The sequence below is a fragment of the Corella eumyota genome, chromosome 1 (genome assembly GCF_963082875.1).
Source record: "Corella eumyota chromosome 1, kaCorEumy4.1, whole genome shotgun sequence".
Classification (NCBI taxonomy): domain Eukaryota; kingdom Metazoa; phylum Chordata; class Ascidiacea; order Phlebobranchia; family Corellidae; genus Corella; species Corella eumyota.
The window spans coordinates 13,420,906-13,434,083 of NC_137490.1; the positions used below are offsets into that span (position 1 = coordinate 13,420,906).

Sequence of the window (13,178 nt, forward strand, 5' to 3'; positions counted from 1 at the left end):
TTTGTAAATATAAACAAATAAAAATGCAACGTAATAATAGTCCTGGGCGTGGGCGTTATTTTCACAACAATTCATCTAATCCTGGCAAAAATGGGAATAAAAATGCCTTATCTACTAAGTTCAATTTACAATCAAAGCAAGGGAAAGGAAACAGATCACCAAACAAGCATTATGCGCCATCACAAGAGAAAGTAAGAAACCAATCACCATCTCTCGAAGTCTCAAATGATAAAGTAATTAAGAAAGGTATGACAATTTACATTGAAGTTACCATACAACACCATTATATTGGCCCAATATTAGACTATGATTTTATTTATTCTTAATATAAAAAGCATATATTCCACCTTTGTTATAGAGTGTTTTAATTTTAGTACCGTAGAAAAGTCTTTTTCTATAGCCTATGTAATATTCGAGTTTTTTATTTTATTTTTACAATGTTTTGTTTTATATTTTTGTTTAGAACAAGATGCTAAAATCCCACAACATGAGAAAAAATTTACACAAAGAAGTCGACTCTTCGTTGGAAATCTTCCACCAGATATCACGGAGCAAGAATTTAAAAATCTTTTTACAAAATTTGGAGAGATTTCAGAGACTTTTGTTAATGCCGAAAAAGGATATGGTTTTGTTAGATTGGTATGTTTAAGTGTCTATACTCAACTTTAGATAAGTTGTGATATTAATTAATTGATTGTAACAGCTTTTATTAATGAGGTTGAGTCTATATGTAACATAAGTTGACCTTACTAATGGTGTTATGCAAGTTCCGCATTTTAAATATACTTATACTTAAAGACATTTGTAGCATCTTACAGTAAAATCATAAACTAGAATATGTTTAAAAAAATATAATGGACTTTTTTTGCAATACAAGTTTAAAAAATGAGTTTTGTTCTATAGAAAGAAATCTAATTTTGCCTGTTTTTTTAGTAAATGTTTTGTTTGCGGACCTTTAATAACAATAAATTATTATTTATTTGTTGTAGGACACTAGAGCTAATGCAGAAAAAGCAAAATGGGAACTAGATGGAAAAAATATGACACACAATCGGACACTAAGAGTTCGTTTTGCTACACATGGCTCTGCGTTAAGCGTCAAAAACCTCACTTCTTTTGTAAATGCTAACAATTTTTACCTATTTTGTTTAACAGTTTGGTTAATTTGAACTAACCAATTTTTTTAGACCTTTTTAAGTGAAAAAGTGGACAAATTTATTGTTTGATATATAATATAGGTAAAGTAGTTTTAAAAAGGTTTAAATTAAATATATGTTTTCAGGTTTCAAATGAGTTATTAGAAGAGGCATTTCAACAATTTGGAGCAGTTGAACGAGCTATTGTTATTGTTGATGACAGGGGAAGATCAACTGGGCGAGGTATAGTGGAATTTGCTAGAAAAACCTCCGCTACCAAAGCCCTTCAACAAATAAAGGTTTGTCTTGATTTTTAAGTATTTTTGTGTTTTTTTCACAGAATTGTGTTTTTAGATTACTTTCTTTTGTATATACATTCAAAATTAAATAATCTTTCAAGTAAAAAAAAAAAAGAAAGATGTTTTTTTAAACAAGATTTTTTAAATATGAAAACAATACTTATGAATACTATAAAAAGTACTTAATTCAACACATATATACTCTTATCAATTCAAATTTGTAGGATGGATGCTTTCTTTTAACATCTTCTCCTCGAGCAATATTAGCAACTCCCATGGAGCAAGAAGACACAGAAGACGGTCTTCCTGAAAGAAATTTGTTACAAAACAATCCTCAATATTTTCAGTAACAATTCTGATTTTTATTAATTTAAAAAACTTTATCAAAAAATCAAATTTTTTTTTTATATTAACAAAGTTCAGGTTATTTGTTATAAAGTTACAAAAATTGAAAAAAAAACGTGATAAAAAAGTAATTTTAAAATTTTTACAGGGAACGCGAAGCTCCTCCCAGATTTGCAAAGCCTGGAACATTTGAAGAGGAGTTTGCTCGAAGATGGAAGGCTCTGGATGATCTGGAGAAACAACAACGAGATGAATTGGAGCGAAATATACAATCAGCGAGAGAGAAACTTGAGTCAGAAATGGAGAATGCTATACATGAACATAAAACCATGATGATGAAGCAAGGTAGCACAATTTGTTTCTAGCTTTGTTAAATGTCCTGATTTGTTTTGGTTACAACATATTTGTGTATATATTTACAAATTTCTTAGTTTTAGTTTTTCTAAAGTGCTAAAAAATGATCAGGGGTTATGGTATAATGGTTATATAATGTTCTTAATCAAATTATTACAGTTTAAGTTGTTGTTTCATACTAAGGATTTTAAATGTAACAATAACTTTTGGTTTTAGCTGTTATGCTTATTTTAATTTTTTTCGTAGATCTTTTGAGGCGACAAGATGAATTAAATCGACTTGAAGATGCTCGGAAACGTGAACTAGAAAGACGACAACAACTTGAGCTCGCGTGAGAAATCTTTAAAAATTTTTTTGAAGTTTAGCAAAATATTTGAACTTTTGACGAGAGTTATAAAAGGCTCTTTTACTTGATTCTTTTATATTATTTAAGTAAATTAACAGATTGCCAAAGGTATAAGTTGAAAAAACATTGTTTTGTTTTTTTGTAGTCGTGATGATGCTCGTAAAAAGGAATTTGAAGAAATGCATCAACAACAAGAAATGTTGCGGGCACAAATTGAAGGGGTAAGTTAGTTATATTGTTTTAAATTCTGTGTACCTTTGCTGAGTTTTAATTTATATGAAATAATTGTATGTTTTTTGGAAAATATTTGCTTTTATATTTTTTAAAAATGTTTTTATAAATGCAAATGTGTTTAATATTTTTATGTTGTATATCAAATTTTGTTACAGACAGTTAGATAATTATAATTACTTCACATTTGAGTATTATTACTAAAATGATATTTTAAGCATTCTATTAAAAATTTTTCTTAGACTTACAAACCAGAGGGATTTGGACGAAACCCGAGACCTGGTAAGATAGAGTTTTTTTTAGAAAAAAAGGTCAACAGATATATTTTATATTTCTTAAATTTAAAAAATGTTAAAATAATGGCTTTAGTTTTGAATAATATAAAAAATGAGATATATATATATCCACTAGGTTTTATAAGGCAAGGCGTATCACCACCTCCAAATGCCTCAGTTAATTTATTACATGATGTCATTGCTCAGGAAATGATGGGAGGTCGGGTTGGATTGGGTCCAGCTCCGGTAAGTTTTATATATATTTAAAGTTTGTGCAGATAGTTTAGAAATTCTAATATTTATAAAAAGTTGTGATGACCTTATTTTTTATATTTTTTAAACTTTAGGTAGTAACATATTTAATTTGTTATAAATTACTAAGTGCAGAACAAAGTTTATATTTTATGGTAATTAAGCCAGCTATTTTTACTTTGTTTAATATTCTTATTTAATGGTTTGTTAAAGAAAATGATAGATTGTTATGACCTATTATGTATTAAATTATAAGAAGGAAAATGTTGAAGGGAAAACCAAAATTTTTTTTGGTTTATAATTTAAAACTGGCCTATTTTGTTTTGTAACTGTGGTATAATTTGAACAATAACAAGGTTTAGCAAAAACAACTTGGTTTGTAAAGAAAGGGTATTAATAAAGAAACCAATTTCAAGTTAAAAATGACAGTATGTTTAGCTGCTTAAGAAATCTTTTTTTTAGCTGTTATGTTTCTTTTAAATGGGCTGTTTAACAAAGGCTGTTAATAATAAAATTATTTGGCTGCCAAAGTATGTTTAAATGTTTTTTTTAAATTAACATTGTATATATATAAAATAATTTTTTGAAAATTCTATTTGTCATAGATTTTATTTCTATTTGTCATAGATTTTATTTCTATTTGTCATAGATTTTATTTCTATTTGTTATAGATTTTATTAAATAAATCCTATTGTGTTAAGATAAATGAATAATATTATAGTATTTGTTTCAGTTTTTATATAGTGTTTGTTTAAGATAATATTTTTATTTATCAAATTTCTTGAATTTGTTTCTATTGTTTGACTTGCTTTTTCAAATTTGCTTCTTTATTGATGACTTTATTTGATGTTGGGCCTAAAAATGGTTTGTAACCTTTTAAAAGTAATCTGATAAATTCCCTTTTTTTTACAGGACAGTTTTTTTTTCTATTTATCAATAGTTTAACAGCAGTTTTAATAGCAGAAAAAATAAATTAACTATCTAAATGTTACTTAACAGCAATAATAAGATGTTAGGTTATATTTTAAAACTTTTGTTATCTAACTAAGGTTTAATCTTAAAAAAACTGTTTTTACTTTATCTTTGCATAGTCACGTATTATGCTAATCCACTCCTAATTTTATTGTCTGGCAATATTTTGTAGTCTCGATTTGATCAAAATCATGGACCCATGGGTGGTAGGGGGACACCCCCTATGGGGGGTCCACCAAGGGGTTTCGGAAGCGGGCCCAAACCTGGACAAAGAAGAGGGTTTGGAGACCCCAATTTTGATCATCAAAAACGAAGAAGATATTAATCTTGGGTTGAATGATTAAATAACTTGATTTTTAAGAAGGTTGTTAAGCAACTTTAGATTTTGGCTGTCATGTTCAAGTTGATTTATTGACATTCAAAAATGACAGACCTCATGTTTGTAAATATTGCTTTGTGTGCTTGATGATATTTATCTAATAAAAACATTTGATAGTTTTTGTACTGTATTTACTTTTAAATACAGTAGTTGGTCTCGGGTTTAAGAATTTTACATGATTGATTTTAATGATAAGTAAGGGTTAGAAACACCTGCCAGTTTCAGTAGTTTTTTTATAATTATATGTAATTTGAATTTCGAAATAGTGGAATTTTTTTGTTTTAAAAATGACAACATTCATGTTGTTGTTACATCTTGATGTGGGTATTTCATAATCTTGCTTATTAGAATTTTTTATCTTTTTAGCATTCATTTCAAGTTTATATATTTTTTTGGTAATAGTTAATGAACACCAAGCTTAAAAAAACATCTTTTATTATAGTTGTTATTAATGAAATAAATGTTTTTATAAATATGTGACTTGAATTGGTGGACAAACAGGCTAAATATAAGCGTATTGGTCTGTGAAGCATGGTTTTACTTAATTGACAGCGTCTTAAGAAAAATATTGTAACTGAAAGATTTTTAAATATGATTCAATACTTTTTATATTATTGTGACAATAATGTTTTTACACAGTTTTTTTATTAAAAAGGCTAAAACCAATAGATTTGTATTGCTTACACCATGATCAAGCCCTGATTGGTTTATATTCTGGGCTGCCAATTAAGTAATTCCAAAACAACTTAGCTGATATTTTATTACACCATTTTTTCTTTTTCAACCTATGTTCACCCGATAGTTTGTAAAAATACTTTCTTGTTTAAATAAAAACCACTAATAATGAACTTTGGAGTTTAGATGTTGTTTAGGTTGTTAAATAAGGCCAGATATATTATCACTGTAAGTATTAGTTGAGCAATGGATTTATTACAATGTAATGAATAACTTAAATATGTCTTATCTTGGTGATGGTTTACAGAACGAAATATAAATATTTATATTATAAAAAGGTTTTCCAAAAATTTTAATGCAAAATAAAGCCTTTGGAAAAATATTCGATCAAAATTAAAAACAGGTTTTATTGTTTTCAAATATAACTGCACAAAATAAAGATAAACTAATAACTTAAATGAAATTTTATTTTACTAATGATTGCATTGGACTTAATAAAGATTATTTTTATTCTTTCAGAAATTTTTTTTAATTTTTTTAATTTTTCATTGTGGCAATGCATAATAATTAAGACATTTTTGTGATTAAAATATGAATATAATGCGTTTTAATGCACATTTAACACTATTTACAATATTATACGAAATTAGGATATTTATTTTTTATTAAAGTTTTTAGCTTGAACAAAATCCAATTCTTCCCAAGTTGCAAAGTAGAGTTTTTCAATTAAATGTTGAATTATGCTGTTTATAATCTCAATTTATTTGTGTATTTTGCTCAAAAATTGCCTTCAGATGGTAATGTAATGTTTTACATTAAAAGAAATATAATGAGGAGTTAAAACAGGTTATACAACAGCTTTAGTTTAAAAAATATTATCGTAAAAAATGTGCATGTTTATTAATCTAGTAGGCCTTAACATGCAAAAAATATTTTAAAAGATTTTATCTGTTTTTTGCAGGGAAAATGTGTTAAATATTTCCGACTTAATTTTTAAAGGAACATTTAAATTATGTCCTTTGTTTTGTAAATTTTTATAATATTAGCTCTGGAAATATAGCTTGTTCCCACTTTTTTTTAATAATGCTCAAATGTATTTGTCATTGTTCTAACATTTTTATACTCTTTTGGTAAGACCTTCTAAGTACTACATCAGAAGATCAACAATTTGGTGTAATAGGAAAAAGTTTAATAAATTGGTTTTATAAAATAAATTTTTCTATTGAAAGGGAAAATTAAAAGTTTTCATAAAAATATATCAATTGTAGTATCTATAAAAAAGTATTATAAATAGAATTAAAATGAAGCCTAAATATAATATACAATTCATTGGTATAAAGTGTATTACAATATAATGTTGTTCAAAGATATGTAGTAACAAAAATGTTTATTGTTTTTTTGCAATCAACAAAAAAATTATATTATTATTTATTATTAATTAATGCAGATTTGACAAGATTTAACATTTTGTTAGCTTCAACAAATCGGTTGAAAAGTTGTTATCTATTTTATCAGTAGATTACCAACCAGAAAACAAATCACATTTAATTTTTTTATACCTTTACATATATTGTGTGATTATTTTATATCTAAATGTAAAAAATATAGGTGTAAAAAATAAGGCAAACCTTGGATTTTTAAATGTTATTTAGCAAAGTAAACATCGTAAAAAAAAATATAAAAATGAGCTGTTTTTACTACATTTGTTTTGTGACATTGAACTTTAGTGTTATGTTAATCAAAAAAAAATGTATATCAGCATTGAGAGACAATCTGTTTTTTTAATGGTAATAAGTTTTAATTAAACAACACATTAACAACAACAAAGAAGGCCTTCCTAGCTGTGATTTCTTATTTATTTGATGTACAGTAATAAAACGTAAGTACTTCTAAAATTTTGATGTGTTAAATTTCGTTGCAAAATAAACTAAAATTTTAGTTCTAAATCTTATCAAACAGTTTGTAGTATGATTTAGCTTTGATTAGTTTATGATTTAGTATTTAATATTATCAGATATTAAATTTGTATAATAATAAATACAATGTTTTTGAATGGTTTTTGATAAGGTTTTGTTAGACAAGTTTTTAATTATAAATTTTAATTTGTTTAATCTACTTTTAATTAACTAGCTGTTTTTGAACGGTTTTCACATTTCAAAAATAGTTTTTTTGGTATAAGTTGATAAAACTTTTTTCCATGAACAATGGCGTTTGTACAATACCAGTTACTATTTATTTTTAAAACATGTCTTCCGGTTATAGTGTTAATGCATACTAAAAATTGTTTTTACAAATATGTAAAACCGTGGTAAAAAACCACAATTATTTTTTAAATTTGTTATAGTCGTGTATTAGCCTCCTTTTCATAAAATTATCAATTTTTTAGGGAATGAAAAAATACCATCACACTGTGGAAGATTTAAAAGAACTGTTAGGAAAATTGAATCATGTTGCAACAACTGATCGCAGATATTTTGATAATATATACACTAATTTATCGAAAAATGATTGTAGCTGTAAAGGTGAAATATTTTAAAATGTATTTGGTTAAAAATGTGATTGATAGTTTTTATTTGTGTTTTGATTTTTTTGGTATTATATAGCGTTTGAAATTTATATCTTTGTTGATATTTTAGTTTACCATATAGTAAATATAGTTGTGTTCACCTGCCTTTATTTGTTTTTTTTTAAAACTTATTAATTTATTCATAATCTTACTTGTACTTTTACCTAATTATTCTGTTACAATAGATGAGTTTCAATCAGACTTAATTATGAACTCAAATGAGAACTTCTTTACCAGAATATGTCCTTGTCCAAATATAATTAATTGCCAGACCTTTTTACAATGGAAACATCATGTGGCTATGAATAAATTTAATAGGTAAAACATAAATATGTATGTTTAAATGTTATTTTTTTTTAAGTTAAGGCTATATTGAAAAAAAATATATAAAAACATAAAGGCTTTCACAAACTAATAAATAGCTTTTGTATATTTAGATAAAAAAGTTTTTTATTTTGCTTATGTTTATTAAAATATGTTTAACTTCTTTTTTTAGATTTTTAATGGGATACAAACTAAAACAAACCCGATTAAAGTTTTGCGTATTGCCAATTGGACCGTTTCCTGATTTTGTAATAAATTATAAAACGGAAAGAACGGGTCAAACTTTATTTGAGTTATTAACACAATACATAGGGTAAGTTAAATTTTTTCCATGCATATTTAAATTTTAATATATACTAGAACACTTGTTGTTCATGTCATATTTTATAAATAACTTTAAATTAAAATTCATGAATTACTTTAAAATAAAATATAATACATAATTTATCCAATTACATTTTTTGTCATAGTACGAAAGAAAATCTATTTTCTGACATTGAAATTAAAATAAAATAAAAATTTGGTTATCTTTAGATAAAGTTTTTTATTAGGTTTCACATTTTTAAATAGGTATCATGACTTTAATTATTTTGTGCTTACACAGGTTGTTTTTTACTGGAAGTGAAGTTTCTCTTTTGCCTTTTATAGATATCCACAATTTAAAAGTAACAAAACGTGAAAACTCATATACTAAGAAAACACAATATTTGGTTACTGATTTTTTTCCACTGTTAAGGTAAAAACTTTATTTTTTATTTTAAATTTATTTTAATTTAGTATGTCGCTTATTTACAAAATTTTAAAAAGTTTTTAGATTTTAAATGTATTGTTTAACATGTTGTGTTAATTTGTAGATCACTTTTGCCCAAAGACTCCTACTGCATAATAGGAATAACATGGGAAGATGTTTATCCTTGCAAGGATTTAAACTTTGTTCTTGGGCAGGTAAAAAATATTATTTAGTTATGTTCTTGTCTCTTAAAACAATTAAAAAGCACCATATTTATACACTTGCGACTACTTTTTTATTGTTTTATTTTTTGCAACTATATTATTTTTTTTTAAATTAATTTTAGGCAAATTTTTTTGGATATTCCTGCATTGCCACATTTGGAAGATTTGACCCAACTTTTGTTAAGGGATTTAAAGGACAAGAAGAAGGAATACCTTTAAATGAATTAAAAGATTTGACTGAAATAAATGGTGCGTTGCTGTGGAAGCTTTTAAAAGTAAGTTTGTCAATGTTAGTTTTCTTTTTATTTTTTAAAGTAATCTAACTAACTAGCTTTTGGCTGTTGCTGCATTTGCCTACTAATCCTTGAAACATTTACTAGGTGGTCACTCACGAAACTTGTCATTTATTTGGACTGGCTCATTGCTCTATGTTTGATTGTCTGATGAATGAAAGTAGTTCTACAGCGGAAGCTCTCTCCCAGCCAATGCTACTTTGTCCATTGTGTATGAATAAGATATACTATGCATTTTCCAACTGGTGTAAAACGACCAACCTATTTAAAGTAAAAATTTATTTAATATATAAAAATTTTTTTTAATGTTTGTGTGTGATTGACTGAATGTCTATTTGTAGATCCAGAATTTAAATAAGTTCTTTGGAAAGTTTTAAACAATAAATTTTAGTGCTTTTCATTCTAATACCAGATTGTTCTTTGTATAGACCCAAGTTCATCTAGCTGGTATTTATCAATTTTTTAAGTACATTCTCTTGCCAATTTGTTCAAAAGAATCGGATTCTACAACAAAAGACAAAGTGATGAAAACATTAACTTTAATTGAAAAGTTTTTTAAATTGTTGTGTAATGATTAGAATATGCACTTTTATTTAAAAAAATCACTGTTTACTTATTTATTTTACTGTGAAGAGTTTGTTATTAGTAAATATTTTTATATGTTTTTAAACACTCCTATGCAAGTAAAAATAAAGTTCGCAATAAAAGATTTAAAGTAGATTTATTTTTTATTAAACAAACAAGAGTTTAAATATCAAAAAAATATTACTACACCTTTAACAAAAAAGTTATCTAAGGCAAAATACCTAACCATTCGTTTTTTAATCTAGGATTTCCAACCAAAATGAGAATATTGACATGAGGAATAAGTTTCAAATTCTTATATTGCCAACCATAGTTAGTGTAAAATAACAGTTGGAAAGTTAGTTGGTTTAACACAATGTCTGTATTTTAACTATTTAGAAAATTATCAAAACCAAAGACATTTTTATATAATTTCTGAATTCGAAATTACTGCATATATTGATTCGAATTTTCGTGAAATATAAAAATCTGAGCAATAAGAATTACAACTTCCTAACCATATTCACGTATTTTTAATTACGTCATTATCTTATCTAAAATACCCTTATCTTAATTAACTAAATAAGGAAAAATTTATTTTCCAGGATTGGAACCACTGAAAAAGGTACAAAAAACATAGCGGATTGTTCTTCTCATAGAGAACTTCTTTACCTTTACATGACTTATCAACGCACCAGTTAGACATGCTTAGGTAAACACAACGTTTTAATTGACCTGTAAGATATCTTAGGGAGGGAATCTAACAAGTCAAATAAAAGCTCGTGTTCACAGAAGCATGACTAAATGGCGCGTTGATTGGTCATGTAAGAGCGAAAAAGTTCTCTATGAGAAGGAGAATCCCAGGTCATTCCAGCACATATGAAATAAATAAAATATTATTGTTTAGCATTCTAAAGCACGTTGACTAACTTACTAAATCCTGATAATAAGTTTGTGGTTAGATTCTTATTTTTTTATTTAGTAATACGTGTTTATTTTATTTGTTTATGTATACGCATTTTTTAAGCAATATTAATAAAAGTGCTATTAAATCTACATAAGTTGTCGATTTTAGAAACTATTTCTGTAATATGTTGTTTAAACTATGGCGCATTATAACGTAGCCAAAAGCATAAATCACATTTTTTGGAAAAATAATTGTCCTAATTTTAATCTACTGATGACGTTAAAAGGCCATATAATGGCGCGTATATAAAACTGCGGTAACTTCTGTTTTACTTCATATTACTTTAACGTTGGTTAGGCCAAAAGAAATCAAATAATATGTTTATTTTTCAGTTATGAAATTTTTGCAAATTTTAATAGAAGTGTATTTTTGAAAAAATATTTTAAAAATTTATAAAAAAACAAAACCTAAATTTTATATTTCATTAGACGAGCAATGACCTGACTAACATTCAAGATAAAACATTTTGCAAATTTTTTTAGTAGAACAAAAGTTTGAGGTAATTTTTATTTTGTGTTCAATTAGGTCACGTGATATTTTTGGCCAATGAATACAAATTTTTTCAAAAATTAAAAAATTTTAAATCAAAAAATAAATTTCATGTTAGAACTGCATAGGCCCAATTAACGTGCTTACAAAATATTTTTCAAAAATATTATTATTCATAAAAGTTATGACACTTTTATTAAAAATTTATGAAATCTTATAACCTAAAATTTTATAGTTTTTTTGATTACCTAATGTTTTGCTAATACCACCGGTTTATTATATATTTAAAACTGGTGTAGCTCTTGTTGTACTTGATATGTTCGCAGGTTCGAAATCTTAGATTTCGAAACATATTGTTATTGTCCGTATATTTATTATTATTATGGTTCGAAATCTTAGATTTCGAAACATATTGTTATTGTCCGTATATTTATTTTTATTTTTATTCTTACTAATCCGAATTTTGAAATCGAATAACTTTTGATTTTGTGTATATTAATTTTTAAAATTTTAGTATGTTGTTTATTATCATATTGTGTTTCAATCCTCCTATTTTGATAATTTAAATATTATTAATTAGTAATTAATAGGTGTTTGTTTATTAAAATTTAGAGATCGTTATTAAGTTTTCAAATTTTGGTCAGTTATATATCATAATATTAATAACTCGAAAATGGATTAAAAATTTAATTTTTGTTTGTTTATTATATTTAAATTCTTGTTTGTTTATTAAAAATTAAAGTTTGATATTAAGCATTTAAAATTTAATATAATGTATTTGTTTATTTATTAAAAATCAAAAATCAATTTTGGGAATTTAAAATTTAGTAAAATGTATATCTTGATATTAACAACATAGAACTGGGTTAAAAAATTAATTTTATTTGTATAATATATATAAATGCTTGTTTGTTTATTAAAAATCAAATATATGTAAAATTCTTAGTTAAGGTGTAAGCATATTTTTTTATTTATAAAAATTTATGCTAAACATAATCAAATAATTTCAAACCATATTTTATTTATCAAATAAATCTAGTATTTATTATTTTTATTCTTATTTGACCGAATTTTGAGGGACGATAACTTCTGTTCTTTAAAATTAAAAATTCTAAAATTTTAGTATGTTGTATAATATCCCAACGAATCGCAAACCTCCTATTCACGACATTTAATTACCACTAATTGCTAATTAATATATTTTATTATTAAAATTTAAAGATTAAATTTTCTGAAATTTTAATATGTTGTTGGTATTATTATTTTGTATGTTGCTATTTAAAATGAAGATTTAACTCTAGCTAAATATCGTTTAATCATTATTTTTGTTTTTTTATAAATTAACGAATCAGTGTGAGTTTAACGCTTAAATAATTTAATAGCGTTCTGGTCGCCGTCAAAAATCGTCCTTTTTGCTGTCCATTAAAGTAAAAAATATTGGTTGAAAATTTAAGTATAATGTTAAAGTATAAGTAAAAAATGTGTAAAAATTTTTTTTTTAATTGTTTTGTTATTATTATATTTTAATACTCGTTTGATTACTAAAAAATTAAGATCGGTATTTTGCTTTTAAATTTAGTTTACTTTTATATTACAATATCAATGAATGCGTGTTCGTTTGTTAAAATTAGGTTTAAATATAAAAAAGTTCAAATTTAAATTTATAATTTAATTAATAAACCTACTAAATAAATTATATTTATAAAAAAGAATCAAACGATTTCGAACCATATTTTATTTATCAAATAAATCTAGTT

At 25.1% G+C, this 13,178-nt stretch overlaps 1 protein-coding gene across 2 annotated transcripts; it reads left to right on the forward strand.

Moving 5' to 3' along the window:
* The first annotated feature begins 2 nt into the window (after nt 1-2).
* LOC145764184 (uncharacterized) lies at nt 3-10,289 on the forward strand. 2 transcript variants are annotated; one of them, XM_082575786.1, is made up of 19 exons: nt 3-246; nt 464-639; nt 990-1,118; nt 1,283-1,435; nt 1,660-1,781; nt 1,929-2,125; nt 2,381-2,465; nt 2,626-2,701; nt 2,954-2,993; nt 3,123-3,232; nt 7,651-7,786; nt 8,016-8,148; nt 8,327-8,467; nt 8,759-8,890; nt 9,009-9,099; nt 9,231-9,383; nt 9,489-9,671; nt 9,830-9,922; nt 10,232-10,289. In XM_082575786.1, exons 1-19 carry the CDS (start codon nt 24-26, stop codon nt 10,247-10,249), a joined length of 2,391 nt encoding a protein of 796 aa, XP_082431912.1. In that variant the 5' UTR covers nt 3-23; the 3' UTR covers nt 10,250-10,289. The 2 variants fall into 2 exon arrangements, with proteins under 2 accessions (XP_082431912.1, XP_082431910.1); XM_082575784.1 differs by lacking the exon at nt 10,232-10,289 and having other exon boundaries at nt 9,830-10,102.
* The last annotated feature ends 2,889 nt before the right edge of the window (nt 10,290-13,178 follow it).

Coding starts and splice junctions, on each gene's coding strand:
- LOC145764184 (XM_082575784.1), top strand. CDS start 24: ATGCAACGTAATAATAGTCCTGGGCGTGGGCGTTATTTTCACAACAAT. Junction 8,149..8,326: donor GCTATGAATAAATTTAATAG/GTAAAACATAAA, acceptor TTCTTTTTTTAG/ATTTTTAATGGGATACAAAC. Junction 9,100..9,230: donor TAAACTTTGTTCTTGGGCAG/GTAAAAAATATT, acceptor AATTAATTTTAG/GCAAATTTTTTTGGATATTC.